The sequence below is a fragment of the Moschus berezovskii genome, chromosome 3 (genome assembly GCF_049115385.1).
Source record: "Moschus berezovskii isolate FMDL1 chromosome 3, NW_MosBer_1.0, whole genome shotgun sequence".
Classification (NCBI taxonomy): domain Eukaryota; kingdom Metazoa; phylum Chordata; class Mammalia; order Artiodactyla; family Moschidae; genus Moschus; species Moschus berezovskii.
Window position 1 is genome coordinate 91852986 of NC_142462.1, and position 26226 is coordinate 91879211.

The 26226-nt window shown below is 41.6% G+C and overlaps 1 protein-coding gene across 2 annotated transcripts in view; it reads left to right on the forward strand.

Moving 5' to 3' along the window:
• VPS41 (VPS41 subunit of HOPS complex) overlaps positions 1-25762 on the forward strand; it is a 200167-nt gene extending 174405 nt beyond the window's left edge. For both annotated transcript variants that reach the window (XM_055421159.2, XM_055421160.2), the window contains 9 exons: positions 28-78; positions 3191-3328; positions 9597-9651; positions 13384-13524; positions 15067-15203; positions 21271-21370; positions 21754-21798; positions 24346-24425; positions 25023-25762. In XM_055421159.2, the coding sequence (XP_055277134.1) occupies positions 28-78; positions 3191-3328; positions 9597-9651; positions 13384-13524; positions 15067-15203; positions 21271-21370; positions 21754-21798; positions 24346-24425; positions 25023-25103 (828 nt within the window). In that variant the 3' untranslated portion in view covers positions 25104-25762. The remainder of the gene's footprint in view (positions 1-27; positions 79-3190; positions 3329-9596; positions 9652-13383; positions 13525-15066; positions 15204-21270; positions 21371-21753; positions 21799-24345; positions 24426-25022) is intronic.
• Positions 25763-26226: the final 464 nt, after the last annotated feature.

A 26226-nucleotide genomic window follows, 5' to 3' on the forward strand; every position in this document is an offset into this window, starting at 1 on the left:
TCTACATTTAATTTTCTTTTTCTATAGATTAAAAAAGTAGTGGAAGAATTAGAAGACAGACCAGAGTTGCAGCACGTGGTAAGCATGACAGTCCTCCTCTTTTGCCCTTTGATTGAATAGAGCAGCAAGTCACCTTCCAGTATTGGTTTGAGAAGACTGGAATGAACACAGACAATATTCTGTAATTATTATAATGCAGCAGATGATCAGAATCCAGAGTAGGAATTAATAACAGATCAGGAACTTTAACTTTGACTCACAGTTGAATTGTGATTTCAAAAAAAAAAAAGTTACCACATTTTTGTATTATCAAACTATGCCTAGGAGTAAACAACTTCCTTCTGTCAACTGAAGAAAAAAAAATACACACCACGAAAGTTGAGAATTATGTTTTATTGAGCACATACAGAGAACTATAGCCTGGGAGAGCAGCCTTCTAGAGAGTGCTAAGGGACTGTTCCAAAGAGGTCAGGGGAGCCAGGACGTATAGCAGTTTTTGCTGGGAAAAAAACAAAAATATAGTGAAACATCAAAAGAGTATTGCTAACCACAGACACAGAAAACAGACATCTCAAGTTAATGATTTTAGTGCCTTCCTTTGTATAGGAAGATGGTAGAGTCTGGGCTCATTGAAATCATCCCTTTGATATGCATCTTAACTGTCCAGGGCCAGTGTGTGTTTTCCTCCAAGCTGACTTCCCCTCAGGGTGCACTGTTGGGTTGGCTGCAGTGGCTTTGAGGGCTTGATTGTGGGCAACATTCATCATTTACGAATGGCAGGTAGTGTTCTTTGTCCACAGTTCTCTAGTTACCATTTAATGTAATTATGGCATCAATTACAGCCAAGCCAGTGCCCGGACTGTGCGCCAAAGATACCAAGTTTTCCTGCTAAGGAAACACCACCCAGCTGTCCCATGTCCAGGACCACACAGAACACTCACAGATCAGAGCCTCATTTCTTGACATCTCACTCTGACACTGCCTGTGCCTTATTTTCTTACGGTGTCGTGTGGTGATGCCATTGGGCCCATTACTCTAGATTTCTTTTGTTGGGGGGCTCCTTTGATTCTCTGCATTGCTGTCATCATGGGAGCAAAACAGGAAGAGATGTTTTTCTCTGTCCTTTCAAAATGATGCCAGAGAAGTCTTCAGTGAAAATAGGGGTTGTTCCAGTAGGCCTGTGAGCATCATATAAGACTGTTGTATCTGTGCGCACCTCTTTGCACCCCGGGAGGAGGGTTATGAAATAGAGCATTTATAAGTCGGTTTCATGCATTGAAGATTTTGAAGACTCCAATATAGGAAAGTGAAGTGACCGGGTGGGGGGCAGGGGCAGGGGTTGTCCCTTTGTTTGCTCAGTGGTTTCTGAATTCTTTTTGCTCTGTTGTTCATGATTGAAAATCGCCAGATTATCTGCTTACCCAAGCAAGGTACCTCTGTGTGGGTCATCATGGAATTTGTTTGCAAAGCAGTGATTTCTGGCTTCCTTCAGCCATGAGACAGGATTACAGGCGGCGGGTATCGAGTGACAGTGTGTTTAGGGCAGTGGTAGAATGGCGGCAGCACTCACACTGAAGTGGCCCATCGTCTCTGTCAGGCAAAGTAGTGTCTCTATACATTTGCCCCAAAGATGTCACAGAACCTTCTAAATCCATTCGCACCTCTGGGAAACTGCAGTGTGTCAGCTCTTACACAGACGCCATGCCAGTGGAGTGACCAGAGTCTTCATCAGAGCAGGGACTTCTCTTGGACTCCCCCAGTTCTTGCCTGAGAGAGGGGGAGCGGTTAACCCGAGGAGGGGTTTCTCAGCGTGTTTGTGTCCTGGTTAGGCTTATTTAGTGACCGTATACAACAGCAAGAGTCAGGCTCCAGCAGCTTCATTCCCCATCACACCTCAGGGCAGGCTGCTGCTCTGTGTTGAAGAACCAATCCAATCAAGGGGGCAGATGCACCGAAGCACTTGGTGTGATGACGTCTTCCTGCCTCAGGTGGGTTCTAGGGTGTTTGTGTCCATTTAACGTGAACTGTGGTGCTGGAGAAGACTCTTGAGAGTCCCTTGGACTGCAAGGAGATCCAACCAGTCCATTCTAAAGGAGATCAATCCTGGGTGTTCATTGGAAGGACTGATGCTAAAGCTGAAACTGCAATACTTTGGCCACCTCATGCGACGAGTTGACTCACTGGAAAAGAGTCTGATGCTAGGAGGGATTGGGGGTGGGAGGAGAGGGGGACGACAGAGAATGAGAAAGCTGGATGGCAACACTGACTCAATGGACATGAGTTTGAGTGAACTCCGGGAGTTGGTGATGGACAGGGAGGCCTGGTGTGCTGTGATTCACGGGGTCGCAAAGAGTCGGACACGACTGAGTGACAGAACTGAACTGAACTGAATGTGAACTAAACATTGAACGTCGATTTCTGAGTTCTGTGCAATATATTGATAGCCTTGCTACTACTCCAAGTTGAAAGTGAATCACTCACTCCCTTGAAGGTCCATTAACTTTTTCAGACAGTCAGAAAAAGGAATCAGCTATGACAATGGGTTCAAAACACCGGACTCTTCTTGATTTTTTTCACTTTTTGAGGTCCCTAGTGGAGGCAGCATTTCATGGCAGAGATCTCAGTAAAACTTAAGGAGAGGAGATTTAGAAAATATGAGAATTAATTTAGCACTTGCTACTGGAGTTATTTTTGAGTACATGTTCTTGCTCCATGACTGTACCACCTTTTATATAAAGGATGAGAATTTTTACAATTTAGAAACACCACTGATCAAGCTTTTTACTTCTGAGGTGAAGCAGATGATGGTGAGAATATTAACAGCTCCTGTTATTAACATTTCTGCAGTACCTATTACATGCCAGGTGTGGTTCTGAGTGATTTACAAATAGTAACTCATTCAGTCCTTACAACTGAAGATTTTTGCCAATCAAGAAACTCAGTCACAGAGATTAGTGACCTGCCCAGGGCCACATGGTTGGTAAGAGGCAGAAACAGGTCACTCGGGGCCATTCTAGGAAGTACCAGCACCTCCTTACTCTTGCCAAGGTGTCTCCTTTCCACTTCCCCTTCATCTAGAGATTTTTCCCAAAAACTGCTTTTCCGCCAGCCTGTGGCTGAAAATAGCAATGTTAGACAGGTATCACTTCCATATTTTAATATCCCTCATTTGTTCCTTTGCTCATTTTAGTATCTGCATAAGCTTTTCAAAAGAGACCATCATAAGGGACAGCGCTACCATGAGAAGCAGATCAGCCTTTATGCTGAATTCGACCGACCCAACTTGCTTCCATTTCTCCGAGACAGTATCCATTGCCCACTTGAAAAGGTAAGTCCCAGATGCCCCGGCTCAGACGCTGCGAGGTGAGAGTTGTCATTGTTGATAAGCTCTGGGTTCTAGTCTTCTGTCTCTGCTCATCCGTGCTCATTCAAGGGAAAGACTGGCTCTCCAGGCACGAGGTTTTGCTGGGCATTCCATCACAATGGGTGGTCCATCAGATCAGATTTTGGTAAGGACCTCAAATATCTCTATGCCAGGTTTAACTGGGATAAAGGTCTGATCTAAGGTCTAGGACTCTGTCAACCATAAAACACTGTCCAGAGTCTGATGCATTTACCAGCAAAGTCAGCCTGGGAGGGGGACATGGACCACCCAAAGCCAGAGGCAGCTGCCCCAGTCAGGACTCCAAGTTGATACATAACTTCAGTCCTGCATCCTGTGTGCTTTAAATACCTACATGATGTACTTTTCTCTATCTCTGTCACACTCAGTTCCATCATAGTTATAATGTAGTTGACTGTAGTTACAACTGCAGTTTCTAGTCTCTCCCACCATCCTATAAATTCTTCAAGGAAAAGGAGTTTGTTTCACTGATTTTCATAAACTCAGTTGCCAGCCACACATTAGACACTAAATGTTTATTGCATGCCAGTTGATGAATGAATAGTTTTCTGCGAGGTTCTAGTTAGGGCTGAATATGAACTAGTAAGTGTTATGAGCTTGCTGTTTCAAAATAAACTACAATACTCACCATGTGTGTACTAGAAACTGGATGATTGAAGACCCTTAGTTTTGTTTCCATGTTTCTTCACACCATCTGCAATGCTCTCTATCATCTACACATATCTTCCTAAATTCAGATGGCCAGAGAGCAAGTACTTTCTACCATCAGCCATATGTAGCAACAAAACAAAGTATTTGACCCGTAAAAGACACGTATTAAGAATTGACTTGACAACATGCAATTTATGTGCAGTCACAGCTTTTCTAGTTGCTTCTTCAGCCCATGATGATTAACTTCAAATGTGTTGAAATTACTATGAACCAGTTTCAGCTCAGTGGATTTTCTGAATCTGCAGTTAATTAAAAAAAAAATCTTGCCTGCATATTAGTTTATGGAAAACATTAACAGTTTACATTGGGCCCTAAGGCTTTTTCTCAAGAATAAATTTGGAAACACATCATCTGAGAAAAGCAAACATTCCTCTCTTTTCTCACTTCTGAATCTGTAAGCTAGAAAAAGAGGGAGAATCTTAATCTTTGAACTGTGCCCTTGTGTTTGCACCTCACTTTGAAGGAAACATCGTGTGTTTCCAGGCAGACCTGGCCTTGCCCTGTTGACTCCTGAGCCAGAGCCCCGCACACGAGAGTGATCAGCACCCACCCAGGCATCCTTCTTCCCCTTCACTGAACACCGTACAAAGGCTCCACTTGGATTCCAGCACGTCCGTGTCTAGAACATGCTTTCAACCCATTTGATTTACAGTTTTACAGTCTGGTAGTATTCAATGGAAAACACACTGCTTTGCCCACAAAGGGATCATCAGAAATTCTCATCTCCACACATGATATTTCTAATACAGAGAACTCACCTGGAGCATTGTGTGGACTCTTTGGAATTTTTATTCTGAGCTACTGGGAAAAATCAATCGCATATAAGAGAATTCAACACAAACCTGAGAACAATTTTGTTTGAAGTAGTTTGTTGTTTTTTTTTTTAAGATAACTTTCAGTGGAAAGAGAATTTTGAACAAAATGGATTTGAGATAGTGATGTTTGAAACATGTCACTGTAATCAAGTCATTAGACTTTCATGTTAAAGATCTTTGAGACATCTTTATTGGAGATTATCTTTGCTTGAGACTCCATTGTGGGAAGTCTGTATATTTGCAAAAAATATATCACTGTCCTTGCTCAGGTACCCCAAGCCATCTTAAAGCAGATTTTCTTGACTTTAATTCATGTAGCATCTCATTCCTTTCTCCCTAGAAATAATAATTCTGTGCACACTTTGTTTCATCTTAGAAGTAAATTCCTTTTATGTTTACCTGTAACATAGAAAAACTACTGACTCATTAAAACCTAAGGAGATTTCCCCCCAGTCTAGAGCTGTAAGACAACATACTGAGCCTTAGAACCTGAGTCTCTTAACTTTGGGTCCCATATATTTTCCTCTGTGATAAGAAATCATTTTTTTCGGGTTTAAAAAGTTAAGTAAAATAACAACAACAGCAATAGTAATAAAGATATTCCTCAATATTGCAAGAATTGTGAGAGACATCAGTTTTTAAACTGTTCATTCTTCTGTCATTTCCAGGTGTGGTCATCAGGTCCTAGTTTTCAAATTTGCAAATCTGATTTGCTTATGCCTCAGTTCAGTTCAGTTGCTCAGTCATGTCCGACTCTTTGTGACCCCATGAATCACAGCACGCCAGGCCTCCCTGTCTATCATGAACTCCCAGAGTTCACTCAAACTCACGTCCATTGAGTCGGTGATGCCATCCAGCCATCTCATTCTCTGTCGTCCCCTTCTCCCCCCGCCCCCAATCACTCCCAGCATTAGTGTCTTTTCCAGTGAGGCAACTCTTCACATGAGGTGGCCAGAGTATTGGAGTTTCAACTTCAGCATCAGTCCTTCCAATGAACACCCAGGATTGATCTCCTTTAGAATGGACTGGTTGGATCTCCTTGCAGTCCAAGGGACTCTCAAGAGTCTTCTCCAACACCACAGTTCAAAAGCATCAATTCTTCGGTGCTCAACTTTCTTCACAGTCCAACTCTCACATTCATAAATGACCACTGGAAAAACCATAGCCTTACATTAAATAAGGAAAGAAAAAATTTGAATATTATTTTTACATCATTTTTTACTCAATTTTTGTTATTATTCTGTCTTGTCACTTATTTTCTGTCATTCTCCTTTTTTGCACACATGCACCTGTGTATGTCCTGTTGGCTTTAAAAATCTTAGTTTGCCTACTTTTTCCTCTAGATGGAGCACTATAGCTCGGGAACATTCAAGAATCTAAAATAAGAAAACATGCTTTTATGCTTTGTGTATGTGCTCGGTTGTGTCCAACTCTTTGTGACTCCGTGGACTGTAGGCTGCCAGGCTCTTCTGTGCATGGGATTTTCCAGGCAAGAATACTGGAGTGGGTTGCCATTTCCTCCTCCAGAGAATCTTGACCCAGGAATCGAACCCAGGTCTCCTGCGTCTCCTGTATCATCCATGTTTCCAAGAGCAATTTGGACGAAAGGATTAAAAATAAGAGAGCAGGGTGTTCTCAGACCCAGAGGCTGCCCTCCCACATTTCTGGTTCATCCCCATGGTGGATACTGGTCACATAGGTCTCCTACCACCGGAGAGGCCTTGAGGTTTTAATTCTGGGCAATCACTCAACACCTATAATCTTACTACTATAGAAGAAATGGGCAACGGATACTAGGGAACATCTCACCATCTCTGCCGCATCACTTTTTAAATTTTTGTTAGAGAACAGTTGCTTTACAATGTTGTATCAGTTTATGCTATGCAGCAAAGTGAATCAGTTATACACATATCACCTGTTTTTGGATTTCCTTCCCATTTAGGTCACCACAGAGTACTGAGTAGAAATCCCTGTACTATAAAGTAGGTTCTCATTGGTTATCTATTTGATACATAGTGTGAATTGTATAGAAATGTCAATCCCAGTCTCCCAATTCATCCCACCCCCTGCCCCCATTGATGGCCTTACGTTTGGTCTCTACCTCGGTGTCTCTATTTCTGTTTTGCAAATAAGTTCTTGTGTATCATTTTTGAGATCCCACATATAAGTGTTAATATGACATTTTTTCTTTTTGACTTCATTCTGTATAACACTCTCAAGGTCCATCTACATCTCTGCAAATGGCAGTGTCCTTCATTTTTATGACTGAGTAATATTTCATTGTATATAAGTAATATCTTTATCCAGCCCTCTGTTGATGGACATTTAAGTTGCTTCTATGTCCTGGCTGTTGTAAATAGCTGCAGTGAACATTAGGGTGCATGTATCTTTTTGAATTACGGTTTTCTCCAGGTATATGCCCAGGAGTGGGACTGGTGGGTCATATGGTAGCTCTGTTTTTAGTTTTTGAGGAACCACCATACTGTTCTCCACAGTGATGGTATCAATTTACATTCCCACCAGCAGTGCAAGAGGGTTCCCTTTTCTCCACACACTTTCCAGCATTTATTGTTTGTAGATTTTTTGATGATGGCCATTTTGACCAATGTGAGATGATACCTCATTGTAGTTTGATTTGCATTCCTCTAACATTTAATGATGTTGAGCATCTTTCATGTGGTTGTTGGCCATCTGTATATCATTTTTGGTGAAATATCTGTTTCGAGCTTCCCCTCATTTTTTTGAGTGGGTTGTTTTCTGATGTTGAGCTACATGAGCTGTTCGTATACTTTGGCAATTAATACCTTGTGAGTTGCTTCATTTGCAAATATTTTCTCCCATTCTGAGGGTTGTCTTTTTGTTTTGTTTATGGTTCCCTTTGCTGTACAAAAATTTTTAAGTTTAATTAGGTCCTATTGGTTTTTGTTCTAATTTTCATTACTGTTAGAGGTAGATCAGAAAAGATCTTGCTACAATTTATGTCAAAGAGTATCCTATCTTTTCCTCTAAGAGTTCTATAGTGTCCAGCCTTACATTTAGGTCTTTGATCCATTTTGAGTTTATTTTTGTGTATGGTATTGGGAATTGTTTTAATTGCATTCTTTTACATGTAACAGTCCAGTTTCCCCAGCACCACTTATTGAAGAGACTGTCTTTTCTTCATTGTATATTCTTGCCTTCTTTGTGATAGATTAGGTGACCATAGGTACGTGGATTTATCTCGGCTTTCTATCCTATTCCTCTGATCTATATTTCCATTTTTATCTGCTCCATAATTTTTAAAGGAATTGTGTGAGTAATCAGTGGTGTTTCTTCCTCACTGTGACCTTCAGGTCTTCTCATTTTCTCATTTAAATGGTTGTGTACCTGGTAGCTCAATAGTAAAGAATCCACACCAGCAAGATCCCCTGAAGAAGGGAATGGCAACCCTCTCCAGTACTCTTGCCTGGGAAATCCCATGGACAGAGGAGCCTGGTGGGCTACAGTCCATGGGGTCCCGAAAGAGCTGGACATGACTTAGTTACTAAAAACTCTAAAGCATTGTCTTAGTTTCATTCCAATTCTAAAGCTATTTTTTTTAATGGAGTATAATTACAGTGTTTCTGCTGTACAGCAGTGAGTCAGCTATTATGTATATGTATGCCCCCTCCCTCTTGAGCCTCCTTCCCACCCCATCATCTCCATCCCACTCCAAGTCATCACAGAGCACCAAGCTGAGATCCCTGTGCTCTGCAGCAGCCTCCCGCTAGCTAGCTAGTTTACACGATTGTGTATGTACGCCAATGCTACTCTCCCAGTTCGTCCCACCCTCTCCCTCCCTCCTCACCCCCATGTCCAGCATTCTCTATATATGTGTCTCTGCTCCTGCCCTGCAAATAGGTTAGTGTGTACAGTTTTTCTAGATTCTATATATAATGCATTAATATATGATATTTGTTTTTCTCTGACTTCACTCTGTAGGACAGACTCTTGGTTCATCCAGATCACTACAAATAACCAGTTTTGTTCCTTTTGTGGCTGAGTAGTATTCCACTGTATATATGTACCACATCTTCATTATCCATTCATCTGTTGATGGACATTCAGGTTGTTTCCATGTCTTCACTATTGTAAATAGTGCTGCAGTGAACATTAGGGTGCACATATCTTTTCAGTTTTCCTCCCACTTTTGACAGATCCTTCAACAGAGTTTTCTTCTAGACCTTGTAAGCCAGCAGTAGAAATATTCCCACCCCAGTGTTTAATTCTTTATGCAGCAAATGTTTACTGCTCTGTACAGGGAACATACAGCTGTGAACAGTAGTCCTTTCCTGGAGCTTACAATCCAGTGGAAGGAAACAGGGCTTAGACCAGTGCCATGAAGAAACCTCAAGTAGCAGAAAGAAAGAAAGCTTTGTGGGAAAGAACCTTCGTTTCAGAATCTTGCTTTCTGCCTTCATTCTGGAATGTTCTGCCTCAAATATGTTATTAGGTAAATTGTGTAGGGTCCAGCACCTCTCAGGAATATCTGGACAGCTACAAGCAAAACTTAAAGAGGCTTACTTACTTCTGCTTTGTTTTTGAAGGGAGGCAGTGGAAAAATTCTTTCAAACTTGTATGTTTAAGTGACTATAGATACTTGTTTTTATATGATAACACATAACATTTCTACCTTGCTTTATTTGAAGGCTCTTGAGATCTGTCAACAGAGAAACTTTGTAGAAGAGACAGTTTATCTTCTGAGTAAGTAGCTTTATTTCATTTTTGTCCCCATAAACTAGAGTGGGGTAACAACGTGATATAAATTTTCCAAGAATGGACATAGTAACAGAGGTTAAAGCCTGTTTTATATAAGAATTTAATATTTGGAAAAGGAGACTTAATAGCTTAATAAAGAAGGTAGCATTATTTAATAAATGCTACTGAGATAATAGAAGGGAATGGCAAACCACTTCAGTACACTTGCCTTGAGAACCCCATGAACAGTATCAAAGGGCAAAATGATAGGATACTGAATGAGGAATTCCCCAGGTCGGTAGGTGCCCAGTATGCTACTGGAGCTCAGTGGAGAAATAACTCTAGAAGGAATGAAGGGATGGAGCAAAAGCAAAACCAATACCCAGTTGTGGATGTGACCGGTGATAGAAGCAAGGTCCGGTGCTGTAAAGAGCAATATTGCATAGGAACCTGGAATGTTAGGTCCATGAATCAAGGCAAATTGGAAGTGGTCAAACAGGGGATGGTAAGAGTGAATGTCGACATTCTAGGAATCAGTGAATTAAAATGGACTGGAATGGGTGAATTTAACTCGGATGACCATTATATCTACTACTGTGGGCAGGAATCCCTTAGAAGAAATGGAGTAGCCATCATGGTCAACAAGAGTCCGAAATGCAGTACTTGGATGCAATCTTAAAAACGACAGAATGATCTCTGTTCGTTTCCAAGGCAAACCATTCAATATTACAGTAATCCAGGCCTATGCCCCAACCAGTAATGCTGAAGAAGCGGAAGTTGAACGGTTCTATGAAGACCTACAAGACCTTTTAGAACTAACACCCAAAAAAGATGTCCTTTTCATTTTAGGGGACTGGGATGCAAAAGTAGGAAGTCAAGAAACACCTGGAGTAACGGGCAAATTTGGCCTTGGAGCACGGAATGAAGCAGGGCAAAGGCTAATAGAGTTTTGTCAAGAGAACGCACTGGTCACAGCAAACACCCTCTTCCAACAACACAAGAGAAGACTCTACACATGGACATCACCAGATGTTCAACACTGAAATCAGATTGATTATATTCTTTGCAGCCAAAGATGGAGAAGCTGTATACAGTTAGCAAAAACAAGACCAGGAGCTGACTGTGGTTCAGATCATGAACTCCTTATTGCCAAATTCAGACTTAAATTGAAGAAAGTAGGGAAAACCACTAGACCATTCAGATATGACCTAAATCAAATCCCTTATGATTATACAGTGGAAGTGAGAAATAGATTTAAGGGACTAGATCTGATAGATAGAGTGTCTGATGAACTCTGGACTGAGGTTGTGACATTGTACAGGAGACAGGGACCAAGACCATCCCCATGGAAAAGAAATGCAGAAGAGTGAAATGGCTGTCTGAGGAGGCCTTACAAATAGCTGTGAAAAGAAGAGAAGCGAAAAGCAAAGGAGAAAAGGAAAGATATAAGCATCTGAATGCAGAGTTCCAAAGAATAGCAAGGAGAGAGAAGAAAGCCTTCCTCAGTGATCAATGCAAAGAAATAGAGGAAAACAACAGAATAGGAAAAACAAGAGATCTCTTCAAGAAAATTAGAGATTCCAAGGGAACATTTCATGCAAAGATGGGCTCGATAAAGGACAGAAATGGTATGGACCTAACAGAAGCAGAAGATATTAAGAAGAGGTGGCAAGAATACACAGAAGAACTGTACAAAAAAGATCTTCACGACCAGAATAGTCACGATAATGTGATCACTGTCCTAGAGCCAGACATCTTGGAATGTGAAGTCAAGTGGGCCTTAGAAAGCATCACTACGAACAAAGCTAGTGGAGGTGATGGAATTCCAGTTGAGCTATTTCAAATCTTGAAAGATGATGCTGTGAAAGTGCTGCACTCAATATGCCAGCAAATTTGGAAAACTCAGCAGTGGCCACAGGACTGGAAAAGGTCAGTCTTCATTCCAATCCCAAAGAAAGGCAATGCCAAAGATGCTCAAACTACCACACAATTGCACTCATCTCACACGCTAGTAAAGTCATGCTCAAAATTCTCCAAGCCAGGCTTCAGCAATATGTGAACCGTGAACTCCCAGATGTTCAAGCAGGTTTTAGAAAAGGCAGAGGCACCAGAGATCAAATTGCCAACATCCGCTGGATCATGGAGAAAGCAAGAGAGTTTCAGAAAAATATCTATTTCTGCTTCATTGAGTATGTCAAAGCCTTTGACTGTGTGGATCACAATAAACTGTGGAAAATTCTGAAAGAGATGGGAATCCCAGACCACCTGACCAACCTCTTGAGAAACGTGTATGCAATAGTCAGAACTGTACATGGAACAACAGACTGGTTCCAAATAGGAAAAGGAGTACGTCAAGGCTGTATATTGTCACCTTGCTTATTTCACTTATATGCAGAGTACATCATGAGGAATGCTGGGCTGGAAGAAGCACAAGCTGGAATCAAGATTGCTGGGAGAAATATCAATAACCTCAGATATGCAGATGACACTACCCTTATGGCAGAAAGTGAAGAGGAACTCAAAGGCCTCTTGATGAAAGTGAAAGAGGAGAGTGAAAAGGTTGGCTTGAAGCTCAACATTCAGAAAACAAAGATCATGGCATCTGGTCCCATCACTTCTTGGGAAATAGATGGAAAAACAGTGGAAACAGTGTCAGACTTTATTTTTTTGGGCTCCAAAATCACTGCAGATGCTGATTGCAGCCATGAAATTAAAAGACGCTTACTCCTTGGAAGGAAAGTTATGACCAACCTAGATAGTATATTAAAAAGCAGAGACACTACTTTGCCTACCAAGGTCCGTCTAGTCAAGGCTATGGTTTTCCCGTGGTCATGTATGGATGTGAGAGTTGGACTGTGAAGAAAGCTGATCACCGAAGAATTGATGCTTTTGAACTGTGGTGTTGAAGAAGACTCTTGAGAGTCCCTTGGACTGCAAGGAGATCCAACCAGTCCATTCTAAAGGAGATCAATCCTGGGTGTTCATTGGGAGGACTGATGCTAAAGCTGAAACTCCAATACTTTGGCCACCTCATCGATGAGTTGACTCACTGGAAAAGACTCTGATTCTGGGAAAGGTTGGGGGTGGGAGGAGATGGGTACGACCGAGAATCAGATGGCTGGATGGCATCACCAACTCTGTGGACATGAGTTTGAGTGAACTCCGGGAGTTGGTGATGGACAGGGAGGCCTGGCGTGCTGTGATTCATGGGGTCGCGGAGAGTCGGATACGACTGAGCGACTGAACCGAACTGAACTGAACTGAGATAATAATTAGTATTGTGTAATAAAACTATCAGTTCACACTTTACAGTGCAAATCAAAATAAATTGTGGATGGGTTGACAAATTTGTTCTTTTTTTCTTTTTATGCTTTTCATCAGAAGGATGTCAGTCTGACAGACCTAGTTTCAGATTCCAGATTTGCCATTTGGTAGCTATATGATCTTGGCAAGTGACTAACATGTCTGTCCTTTTTTATAAAATTGAAATTGTAGTAGAACATACTTCCTCAAATTATAGTGATTACACGAAGTAATTCATGTGAAGCACTTAAGTGAATACTCAGTACAAAGTAAATACCTAGTAATTAGGATTTATTTTACTAAATTACAGTTGTCATAGAAGGAAATACGCTTTTTCTCATAGCTATCAAACTATGTAAACAAATAAAGCGAGATGTGGTTTCTCTTAAAAAGTTTAATTAAATTATCCTAAACGTGTTTCTCACATTGTTCTAGGCCGAATGGGTAACAGCCGAAGTGCCCTAAAGATGATCATGGAGGAATTGCATGACGTTGATAAAGCGATTGAATTTGCCAAGGAGCAGGACGATGCAGAACTCTGGGAAGATCTGATTTTATATTCCATCGACAAACCACGTAAGTAGGAAACCCATCTGGCTTCATAACTTCTTTCTCTCCATTTAGCCAGTTGTGTCTAGGGTAAGAATCATCTCAAGATGCACTGAGTTAAAAATGTGGTGAAGTATCTATAATAAAAATTGGTCAGGTACATAGTAATGATTTCCCGAACTCTCCCTATACACGGAATTAGAGAGCCTTAATAATTCATGTTAGCTAGCTGACGGAGAAGGCAATGGCAAGCCACTCCAGTGCTATTGCCTAGAAAATCCCATGGATGGAGGAGCCTGGTAGGCTGCAGTCCGTGGGGTCGCTAAGGGTCGGACACGACTGAGCGACTTCACTTTCACTTTTCACTTTCCACTTGCACACATTGGAGAAGGAAATGGCAACCCACTCCAGTGTTCTTGCCTGGAGAATCCCAGGGATGGGGGAGCCTGGTGGGCTTCCGTCTATGGGGTCACACAGCGTCGGACACGACTGAAGTGACTTAGCAGCAGCAGCAGCAGCAGCAGCTAGCTGAACTTGATAAAGAACAAATGATTGACATGATATTAACTCTGCTCCCATGAAGCATAGTTTTACCTACTGCACCCACACGGAATAAAAGATTCTGGTTTTGTTTGTACACAGGGGGCATTTATTTTGAAAGTGTGTAGTCTAGCCCTTATCACTTCTCTTTGTGGAAACCCATAACCATTATTGGACATTGACTATGTTTGGAGGTTTGCTGCTGTAGCATCGAGCCTCTCTCTCCTGCCTCGTTTTATCAGTGCAACACCAGGAATGTCTGTTTGCTGCCTCTCCTTGACCATCTGCTTGGGTCTCCCATTTTGGAAGGAAACAAAAGTTAATGAAAGTCCTCTTTTAAAGATACAGATATGATTCAGAAACTGTTAGTCATGGTTTAAAATCTCTCCCTTCCCCCTTTTTATTTTTTGGTCAGAAGGCTTATCTATTTCAAGATTTTCAAGTTCTAGAAATCACTGTTACAATTTTTTTTTCTGAGATACAAGAGGGTGTTATTCAGGTTCATTACAGATTAAGGTACTTTGAGAATCTAGTTTAGCATAATAGAGTAGCAGTTCAAGGATCTTACAGGAGGTAAAGTGGTAATGAAGCACACTTTGAACCTGGGCCTACCTTGGCTTTGATTTTGGGTTCAAAAATTGCGAGTTGTGTGATCCTGGACGAATTCATTAACCATCCTGTTTTTTCCTTTTCCGTAAAATGGGAACAAAAAAACATTCCCACCTTGCAGAATATTGGAGAAAAGTATATGATAACTGCACCATAGTATATTCTCAATAAATATTAGTCACCTCTCTTTGACATCACAAACTGTGTTCTGAAATAATCATTTGTTCTCCAATTCATTTTCTTTTTAAGTCTCTTCTCATTTAGCTGCTTCTTTGAGAAAAGTAAAGGAAGATTAGTTCTTGGGAGGATTAGTTCATCATTAGTTCAGATGGTTTTAACAGTTACTAAAAGGAAATAACATTTTGCCTAAAATTGCATCCACTCCATTGCTTATATGTTGTTTTCTGTGGTATCCTGTAGCATTTATCACCGGCTTGTTAAACAACATTGGCACGCATGTTGACCCGATTCTACTAATTCACCGTATTAAGGAAGGAATGGAGATTCCTAATTTGAGAGACTCCTTAGTTAAAATTCTACAAGACTACAATTTACAAGTAAGCATGCTTTCTTGAATAAGTGGACATTGCTGAGTAAATTGACTGACTACTGGATAAACATTTCTAGGATTTATTGTGGACATCCATTCAATTTGATAGTCACAGTGTACTTAGGCCCAGATATTTGGAATATTTTTCAAATAAAGAAGCTACAAATAGCAGCACCCTTTAAGGAAGCATACATATTGTTTATCCATCCCCAGATTTTCTCTCCTTGTGAGCAGGCATTCTCACATTTATAGGGTAAACTTAGCATGGCCTTAGAGAGTGTGAGGGAATGTTACAGTGGCTTTCAGATCAGACCACCTGAACCATTTTGAAGTAGAATGAGCATTGTTCATTTGGAGAAATGAAAGAAAAAAAAAAAACCACTTTTTTTTTCCTCCAAATAGTTTGATCATTTCCTTGAAGCCCCTCAGTATCGTATTGCCTAAAAGATTTTAAAATAAAGAATTTTGTTTTGCCTTTTGTCTGTTTTTCTAGAGTATTACAAGTTTAGCACCCTCAATTCAGAATTTGTGATAAGAGCCATAGAACTCATTATCTTCATATAAAAAATTAACATGCCAATTACAGAGCATCCTGGTCTTTTCCTTAAAATAGCCTCTAAGCCGTGACTGTATTTTGGAACGCTAGTAGCGTCCAGAGAACTTGAAACTATTTAAAGCACATTTCTTGAAAAATTCAGACTGTTCTTTCTGTAGCTCATTTGGAAATGAGTTTTTGGTTAAATGGGGATGAAATTGCTTTCCCGGAAACAGAGATTTTGCAGGTGGAAAAAAGTGGCCTCCAGGGTAAGAAAGTGGGAGCACATGATGAGGATTTGCGCAGCACCCGCTGAACTTGGAGTTCAGGTAAGAGACTAGGTGCAAAGGAGAAGAAAATGCGCAAGATCAGTGGTATCAAAAAGAAAAATAAGAATTGTCAAGGACTGACAGAACTGGAGGGCCAGGAGCCTGTGGCCAGGGAGGAAGATATTGTTAAACATTTCCAAAGTAGTCTTTGTGACCGCGTTCAGAACGTACAGTGATGGGAGAGGTCATGGGAGTGGAATTAGTCAAGAAACTGTGAGGGTAGGAGTTGTCTGCTGGGCCCTGAGCTGTGAGCCAGGGTCCAACTTTCTCCTCAAACTAGGAGTTAACATCCAGTAAGCTGACTGGCCTTACTGGATAACTCAGGTTTAAGGAGAAGAGGTTTTCCTGAGGGTGGATATGACAAAACTAGAAGCCTTGGCTTAGAAGGCTTGTGGGAAGTTGGCATCATGGGAGAGAAAAAAGTACTTGGTTTAGGCAAGTAGGAAAACAGTCTCTTCCACAGAAGCCTTCCAGAGAAATAAGCATTTGTTTCCAGTGGAATTTGGAGGCTTGTGGGTAACCCAGAGAAAGGTTGCTGGAGAAGGTGAGGAGAGGTGACAAGGAGGGTTTGTGCTTTGTGCAGCTCTCAAGAGATGCAGAAGAACCGTCCAGACCGGAAATGAGTCACTTCATCCTGAAGCTTGAATTTGGCATTAGGGAGAGCAGTTCCAGTGTCAGACCCTGTAAAGCCCTGGATGTGAGTGAGCTTGACAATGATCTGTAGCTCCCCGGCTCTCAACACCCCGGGTCTGCCTGGAAGTTGCAAATTGCAATTTGTCAAGAAGTCATTTAAGTGTCTCTACACCTCTACCCCAAGAAAGGTGACCAAATAATTACCTCTTCTGTCCTCCAGCTCTCCTGCATGAAGCCTAGCCTCTCAGTTGAAATTTATGCGTTACTTTTTTCTCAGCCTCTGCAGTACCTCCAAAAATACCTAATAGATCCCTGTTCCTAGGCTCTTTCCAGAGAACCAAGCTCAGCGGCACTGCTAGGTCTCACTGCTCATTAATGTTTTATGAATATATTTGCATAGTTCTGAGTCAGCCAGGAATAAAATAAAATTATTAGGTGCAAAGTGAATTCCATCTAAAAATTTAGCCACTAAGTCAATATTTTATCCTTTTCATTACATTTTTAAGTGAGAGCTTTTCCTTAAGATGTGTAAAGAGGTGTATTTAAAGAGGTGTATTAAAGAGGCTGGGAGTTATTTTGCCTGGGGGTCCAAGGTAGCCTGTAATAGCCCAACCATGGGGAGGGGCTTCTGGGACAGAATGGGAGGGACTCATGGAGAAAGGGGCGGGGTCTGTGGCAACAGCTGCATCTGTAGTCTTTTCTAGACCTCAGACATCTCCTTGGAGGATACAGAGAGAAAATGCTCTACAGGGGCAGGTTGTTCAGAGTTCCAGGAAGTACTTCCTGCTTATATATGAAAAGTTTAGAATTATCTTCTATGAAAAAGGCTACTTCTTTTCATTAATGACTATTTTCTTTCCCTGACAACCTACTGGGGATCACTATAAAAATAACTTGAATCTATTTATAAAGCAGTCTGAATTTTCTTGAAAGGTTTCACATACTTTAAAAATTCTGTCTAGTGTTTTGTTGTTGTTTCATAAAACTATGGCTGATTTTTACATGTTTTAACAGGCTAAAAAATTTCAACTCTGACAATGACACCCAAAAAGTTTAGGGGAAATTTTGCAGGTCCATGCATCAGCAAGAATCTGGACCCTGTTTTGCCTGGGGACAGGTAGTTTGGGGGAATGACTTTGGGAGACATTAAGAACCATTCAGTAAAATGTAGGAAACTGTGGTCAAGTGTTAGACAAAGGTTATCACAGGGCTTCTCGGCACCTTTTTTGCTGATTTGCATTGGTAATCTAAGGGTCAGATTTATAATTCAGTGGACAGAATTTTACAACTTACTTGGTATTGAAAGTGCTTTGGGGGAGGACTCCTCAAGTGAATTGCTGTTTGGAAAGAGAAAAGTTAGAAAGTTGGGGGAAAAAAACTGAACATCACTTCTGGTTTTAAAATTTCATGTTTTCTAAGGTGCAATAACTTTTCTCAGTATCATGTCTAATTCCATCTAAACGGAATTAGAAGCTGACAGCTAAGCTTCAACTGTCTATGACATCATTAATGTTAAAGAAATAATTAACCACATTATCAATTTTTTTTACACGTTTGTATACATTGTTATATTGTTAGTATGATGGTTCAGTAGAATTTCAGAGCTTCATGAAGAAAGATAAAAGTAGCCTTTATCATACTTCGTAAACTTAAAATGTTTCTAGGTCTGATTTCAAGGACAAATAGCATTTGTTTTGATATAAGTTACTTACAAAACAATATATAATGATATTTCCATTTTTATAAGAAACCGCAATTTCCCAATTTTTATGCTGTGTTTTATATTTGTAAATAATTTTAGTTCTTGTATTTAGTGGGTTGGCCAAAAAGTTTGTTCAGTTCTTCTGTAAGATGTTATGGAAAAATCCCAACAACTTCTTTGGCCAACCCAATATTTAGCATTTATATCCACTTCTCTTGCCCCTTTTTTTTTAGAGCTTATTTAGAATTCTTAAGCGTCCTAGCACCTTTGCTTTTAAACACTTGACAGTCATTTATCTTTACAATGGTCCTTAAGGAACTCTCATCTCTGTTTTATATATAAGAAGACTTGCATTTCAGAAAGTTTTGACTTAGCAGTCTGGGAAGGTGATGAACTCGATTTGAACCCAGACCTTCTGACTAAACCTTGTGTACTTCTCACTGGTTGTCCCATTGGTCGCTGGAGATGGGCAGGTTGCAACAGGAATATGTAGGATTGGCCTAGAAGATGAACAGGTAGCCTATTTTCTTTAAGGAGCTGTGGGCATGGTGTTTGCAGACCCAGACTCTAGTCCCAGCTTTGCCATTGAGTCTGTTGACCTTTGGAAGGGGCCCGTAAACTTTCTGGCTGTCAGTTTTCCCATTAGGTTAAATCAATACTTGTTAAGCCTGGCTGTACACCAGAATATTCTGAATTTTTTTTAAAAAAATTACTTAGTTTCTGGTACCACCCCAGATCTGTGGGAGAGGAACAGGGAGCAGATCCTTAGACCACCCTGGTATTTCTTAAACACTCGGCCTGGCACTGGGTTCTGCATTGACATTTAAGAGCCTCGAGATTAGATGGTCTTTAAAGAATTTCTATCAAATTCTCAAGAGGGTCCTTTCATAAACATGTCTTTCTATAGCAAATGCAGCTGCATAGCATTAATGTAATATTTCTGTGGAAATCATCCATAATACTTATTTTAGAACGTATAATAAAGTAGCTTAGATTTTTTCCATATAACTTTTTTACACTTGATCTTAGCCAAAATACCAAGAAGCAATCAGTATATGTTTTTTAATGCTATATGTTTGATTGCTTATAGACATATTGATTTAAATATTTGAGTGCCTACTGTGTTAGATCCCACACTGGATAGGTACTCACAGAGCCTCCACGTATTATCTCATGGACCAGGAAGTGAGCAGAATGCAGCCCTTTGCTCAAGCGGCTCTTGAGCTGAATTAAATATTCCTAGGAGAAGCAAAAAGCTTAACACTTCCATTTAGTTAAATTTCACACATGTGCACACACACAGTTAAATAAATAAATGACTCCAGACATCTGTTTATCTAAGTCCTTTCCCCATAGTTACTTTTTCTATAATCTCCTGTAGAGGCCTCCCAGGTGTCTCAGTTGGTAAAGAATCCACCTACCAAGACAGGAGACACAGGTTTGATCCCTGGGTCAGGAAGATCCCCTGGAGGAGGAAATGGCAACCCACTCCAGTATTCTTGCCTAGAAAATTCCATGGACAGAGGAGCCTGGTGGGCTACAGACCACGGGGTTATAGAGTCAAACAGAACTGAGCACACATGTACACACTGTCCCCTATGACTTTATCATTTCCCCATAGGTCTCTACTTTGAAATCCAGAGACAGATTAAGAGGAAACAGTGGCTGCTTTCTTACCTTTTCTTGGTCTCACATGGGTTTCAACACACAGTATATAAGCTCGTAATTTCTTCTAAGTGATAGTTTTTAATATTCTTGAAAATAAAAGTTATATAAACATTTAAGATAAAATCTATTTTTTCCTTTAAAATTATTTCTCTTTGGCCTCATCACATAGGTGCTTATGGCAACCAACTATAGCTTCTCTAATCACTTAGTTACATGCATACTTTGTATCATTTTTTCAACTCCAACCTGAGAACTTAAGAGTCTTTCTGCCTTATTTCTCTGCAATTCATCTTTGATAATAAATCTGACAAAAGGCGAAGCTTTTTTCAAATAAAATTTAAATCCCATTGCATTGTGATTTAAATGATGGAGTAGAAAGTAGGTAAAATGGTTTCCCAGTCTAGCTCTGGTATCACATCAGGGGTTTATGAAACCAGGTGACTATCTCATGTGCCATGCTGACGATAAGCACTACAGTACAAACAAGGCAGTGTCAGCAAAAAGTTCAGCATTCAAAGAGTCTTTTAAAATAGAACTTTGGGCATCACTTCTGTTTGCATGACTCTTTGCCCTCATATAATGAGGGGGGAAGCTCTTGGGCTGCATGCACTCAATACCTGTGCTCCCTGGGATTGAGAGGAAGATGCGTTATCACAGCTGATCCGGGATGGAGGACCACAGTTGGCTGCTTCCAGTTTCCTTCCTTGATGGCACGAATTGAAACTGTGTGAACGCAGAACAGCCACAGAGGTTTCAGAGTCGAGAATGACTTTGATGAGAAGAAGGGCAGATGCGCTGTGTCGTGACCCAGAGCTGGGCAGCTGGGAGGCAGCAATGTCTCTATCCTGTGAAAGTCCATGGAGCCGCACGGAACCATGTGCGCTCAGACCCATTGGGCCAGAAGAAGACTACATGGATGCTGCACCAGAGCCTCCCAGAAGGCCTTGAATGTTTTCCTCTTTGAAAAGCAGCAAGTTCTAGTGAAAAACAACATCTGGCTTAAGCACACCTCACACAGCTTCTCCCAATTTCCAATACAATACCTAACCCCCAAACCCAAAATGGAAGCTCACAGTGTGGCCGGAGGAACTGGTTTAAAAGGGAAAGGAACCACCCTTCTCCGACCCCCACCTGAGAATAGTAAGAGGATTCTCCCCCATATTTGAATCTTTTTAAGGTGGTTTTTCTTTTACATTGTGTGCATTAGATTCTGCTTCGTGAAGGCTGCAAGAAGATTCTTGTAGCCGACTCACTGTCCTTACTAAAAAAGATGCACCGAACTCAAATGAAAGGCATTCTGGTTGATGGTGAGTCAAATGGAAAGAATCATATTGGAACTGCATGCCTCACTTTCAGACAGGACAAAGAGAAACATTGTATAATCCCAAGTGTACAGTAAGTCCCCTGCATATGTTCCAAGAGCACATTCGTAAATCCAACAAAGTTAGCTTAGGTATCAACATAATCGGCTATGTAGTACTGTACTGTAATAGGTTTATAATGCTTTGTCACACAAATCATACATAACCACCAAACCCAAAAGTAGACATTTAAAATCTTACAGTACATTACCTTGAAAAGTACAGTACTGTGGTACAACAGCTGGCATCCAGGGGCACGTTTGCATCTCTGAAAGTTTGAAACTTGAAGGTTCATATGTAGGAGACTTACTGTGTGCGTTTCCTTGCAGAGGAGAACATCTGTGAGTCCTGCCTTTCCCCTATTCTTCCATCAGGTAAGATGGCTGGGTGGAGGAAAAAAATTCCCAGTTATGTGTTAATGATGAACAGAGTTAAAAATTTGAAATTAGCAAATTATACTTCATAAAACTTTGGGGTAATTCAGCTTAGAGAAGAATTTCAGCCATATCCCTACTCAGTTGCATGCTGGTGCTGCCAATTCCTTAGGGGTAAGGTTCCCAAGTTTTAGAGTGAGTCTGCATCTGTGGGTAGGCTTGTTAAAACTGAGATTGCTGGTCCCACCCCCTGTAGCGGGTGATTCAGTAGTTCAGGGTAGGACCCAAAATCTGTGTTTCTAACAAGTTTCCATGTGATGTGGATGCTACTGGTTCAGGGGCCAGTCTTTAAGAACCACTGCCTTAGCATAAGACAAAACAAAATGAAAACTTACTATCTAATTGTTTAGATTCCAAGGTAGAACCATATGTATACTTGGCAAAAAAAATTATAGGTAGCTTTCCCTTTTCTTTAAACTTTTCATTGCTTTGTGGATCTAGGCACTTGAGTTATCTCATATGTATTTCAACGGAAATGGTTACTCACCTTCTAATTGGAAACTGTGGTTCCTTAAAAGATGTGCACGTTTGTTTATTTCTGTGTAGATAGCTATCACCAACTACAATCAAAGCATTTTACAGACTTCCCTGGTGGTCCAGTGGCTAAGACTCTGTGCTCCCAATGCAGGGGGCCCAGGTTCAATCCCTGATATGCCACAGCTAAGACCTGGCACAGCCAAATAAATTTTTTTTTTTTAAAGCATTTTACATATGGCTCATTTAGGATGTGTTGGGCTTCCCTGGTGGCTCAGATAGTAAGGAATCTGCAATCTGCCTACAATGCAAGAAACCCAAGTTTGATTCCTGGGTCAGGAAGATCCCGTGGAGAAGGAAATGGCAATCCACTCCAGTATTCTTGCCTGGAGGATTCCATGGAGAGAGGAGCCTGATGGGCTACAAAATATGGAGTTCCAAAGAGTTGGACATGACTGAGCAAATAACACACAGGATGTGAAAAGAGAGATTTCCATATTTTGAAGCAGAATTTAAAGCAGTTTTTGAGATGCTAAGAAAATGCTTCATTCGTGTAAATTCAGCATGGAGAAGCACTACACGACCTAGTTTGTGTAGCATTTACTTAGCTTTGAGGGATTATTTAATAGGGCAGGAGCACAGGAAGTCATTCCACTTGAGGTCTTCTGTCGAGGTTTGGATTTTAAGTGCTTATGATAAAAATTGCAGTGGGTTATACACATATCCGGAGAAGGCAATGGCGACCCACTCCAGTACTCTTGCCTGGAAAATCCCGTGGACGGAGGAGCCTGCTGGGCTGCAGTCCGTGGGGTCTCAAAGAGTCGGACACAACTGAGCAACTTCATTTTCACTTTTTACTTTCATGCATTGGAGAAGGAACTGGCAACCCACTCCAGTGTTCTTGCCTGGAGAATCCCAGGGACGGGGGAACCTGGTGGGCTACCACCCATGGGGTCGCACACAACTGAAGTGACGTAGCAGCAGCAGCAGCATACACATATCCAGGGCTTCTCAGGTCGGGCTAGTGGTAAAGAATCTACTTGCCGATGCAGGAAACATAATAAGACGTGGATTCGATCCCTGGGTTGGGAAAATGCCCTGGACGAGGGCGTGGCAGTCCACTGCAGTATTCTTGCCTGGAGAATCCCATGGACAGAGAGGCCTGGCGGGCTACAGTCCATAGTATTGCACAGAGTCAGACAGCACTGAAACAACTTAGCATGCATGCATACACATATCCATTCTTTTTCATGTTCTTTTCCATTATGGATTACCCTAGGATATTGACCGTAGTTCCCTGTGCTACACAGTACGATCTTGTTGTTTGCTGTAGAGCAGAAATTAATACAACACTATAAATCCACTTTAATAAAAAATAGAAGAAAAAAAAACCTGTAGTGGGTGGAGGAAAAGCAGTGAGCTTTTGTAGTGTTTTACTCAATGTTTTAATGGGAGGAAATCACGTGCACCTGCACAGTATAGTCAGATTTCTAATTTAATCTGTTAAAGGTTAAATCTCACTGGAACTAAGCTGGCTACACTGAGCAGGAGCAGAGGAGGTGTAGTGCCCAAGTGGACTTACAGCACAGGGCACGGTCACACCAAGGACGTTAGCCCAGCTCTGCCCTGAATTCAGTGAAGGGTCTTAGCAAACACAGATGCTTTCAGGCAGAAAGCATCCTTACAAACCACAGAAGCCACTTCAGTATGTGGTGTGTCACGACTGTGTACACAGGGCTGGGGGACGGAGAACCTTGTACAGTCACATATACATGCTGATTTTTTTTTAAACAATAAAGGCTGCTGCCGTGCCATGAAATCATCCCCAGTGTGTAGCTGCAGTAACTGTTGGGAAGCCAGGCAGCTAACCAGGGACCCCTGCCCCTGTGGTTCAGCCATGCCACCTGGCTGGGATGTGATTGTAAATTAGCAATACTCCCAGGGCAGCTTCTGGCTGGAAAATGAAACTGCTCTTGCCCTGAGCTCTTCTCTCTTCCCTGCCCTCTCCCCTAGACGCAGCAAAGCCCTTCAGCATGGTGGTCTTCCACTGCCGGCATATGTTCCACAAGGAGTGCCTGCCTGTGCCCAGCATGGTGAGTGGGTGGCTTGGCCACCACCAACTTGAAAGCAATTGGTGCAGCCAGAGGGATGTGCTTAAAATGATAACCATCCTCTTATGACATCCTCTGGTTCAAAGTTATAACCTCCATCTGTGTCTCACAGTTACAGTTTGTCGCATCAGAAAAAGTGATGAGCCTATTTCTCAAATGTAAAACTGCTTAGTACATGATACTAAACATTATAAAAGCATACTCATGTATATAAATTTGTTCAGATAAAACCGATGACTGTTGGGCTCTAGAGATGCGAACTTCAGGGAGAACCGTATTTTATTGTCTGACTTTCTCAACCTGATTTCTGTATCATGACACTACTGTTTTTTCAGTGTCAAGGTGGGTTCCCCGGGGTGCCCCTGGGTCACATTAGGCTCATCTTTCTGTGGGGCGTCCTTTGAGTCTCAGAACAACAGCTGGTCTAGACAGAATCCCGTGTGAACCAGCTGTACCCTCCAGGGAAAGGAGCGACATCGCATGGGCTCCTCCCCATCCTCCACCAGTGCATCCCATCTGGATATGATAGTCGAAGGAGATGATCTTTTAAAAGTCTGCATTTTTACTTGCGTTTTTTAGACCTCTCCTGCGCAGTTCTGTAACATCTGCAGTGCGAAGCACCGGGGACCAGGAAGTGCCATTTTGGAGATGAAAAAATAGCTCGGTTCTGTTTGTCAGCCTCTTCCTCGCCGCTCTTTGAGGACTGCTTTTGCAGCAACAGAAGCTTTTGTGGACACCAGTGCTGTTAGGAGATTCGTACGTGTTTAGATTATGCTTAAGAGCTTCTGCATCTTCTGTCTACTAGATGTTTCTCTTTGCAGTTGATAAAGAAGTTAGGGCTTTCCCCAGCCATACCTTGAAAGATGTGCATTCACGGTCAGTATTTTATCATTTATTTGTTTGACTCATTATTTAGGAAAAGAAGCTGAAGTCTTGGAGTTAGAAGTAACATTTTAGTAAAAGTGTCCAGCCATAACATGGACTGCTGAGAGTTGTCCCAGATGGCTGAGTGCCTCACCACTGAGGCTGTCTAGCAGCACCTGGAACCCTGTTTTCACATCCTCTGCCAGCAGCCACTCTCAGATTCTGGGTTTGGCTTTTTTTGTATGTCATCACCTGTGCTTACCTTCTTAATTGGCATTGAATGAAACACTGTGCATATTGTCACTGACTGTGTGATGTCTGGGAATAACAAGAGCAGTCTGATGCCATGTTGACCGATGACACGTTCTCTGTGTCCCAATGACCAGCAGTGTCTGCCCCTGGCAGGCACTCAGCATTTGTTGATCGAATAAATGTTAGCTTTTCCCACTGTGAAAGACTCACTTGTACTGGGTTGTGCAACTTTAATCAAGCATTCTGGCACCCTCGTAAGGAATGGAAGAGAGTTTCAGCACCTAGAGTGTGAGGGAGTGTGGGTGGGTGTCGCTAGCAGGGAGGATAGGGGTGATGCTGTGGAATCTGAGAGATCTCAGGAGAAAGGCGGCTGATGCTGGAGGATGGGCGTGACGTTTTCTGCAGCCTCCTTTGCCCTTGTGGAACACAGCATAAAACAAACAAAGGGAGAGAATTCAGATTTGTGCCTATGTCTCATAGTTACTGGTTTCGTTTCCTTGGGCTACATTGCCATCCTCTACCCAGTGAAAAACACGTATTCGCTGTCCCTTCTCTCTTTGTCCCAAAAAAGGGAATAAATGCAGCTTTCTGTGTCTGCCTTTTTGAGGATAGGGTGGGATGCTAATGACCACCAAACACATATCATCTACTGAACTTGGTACAGTCG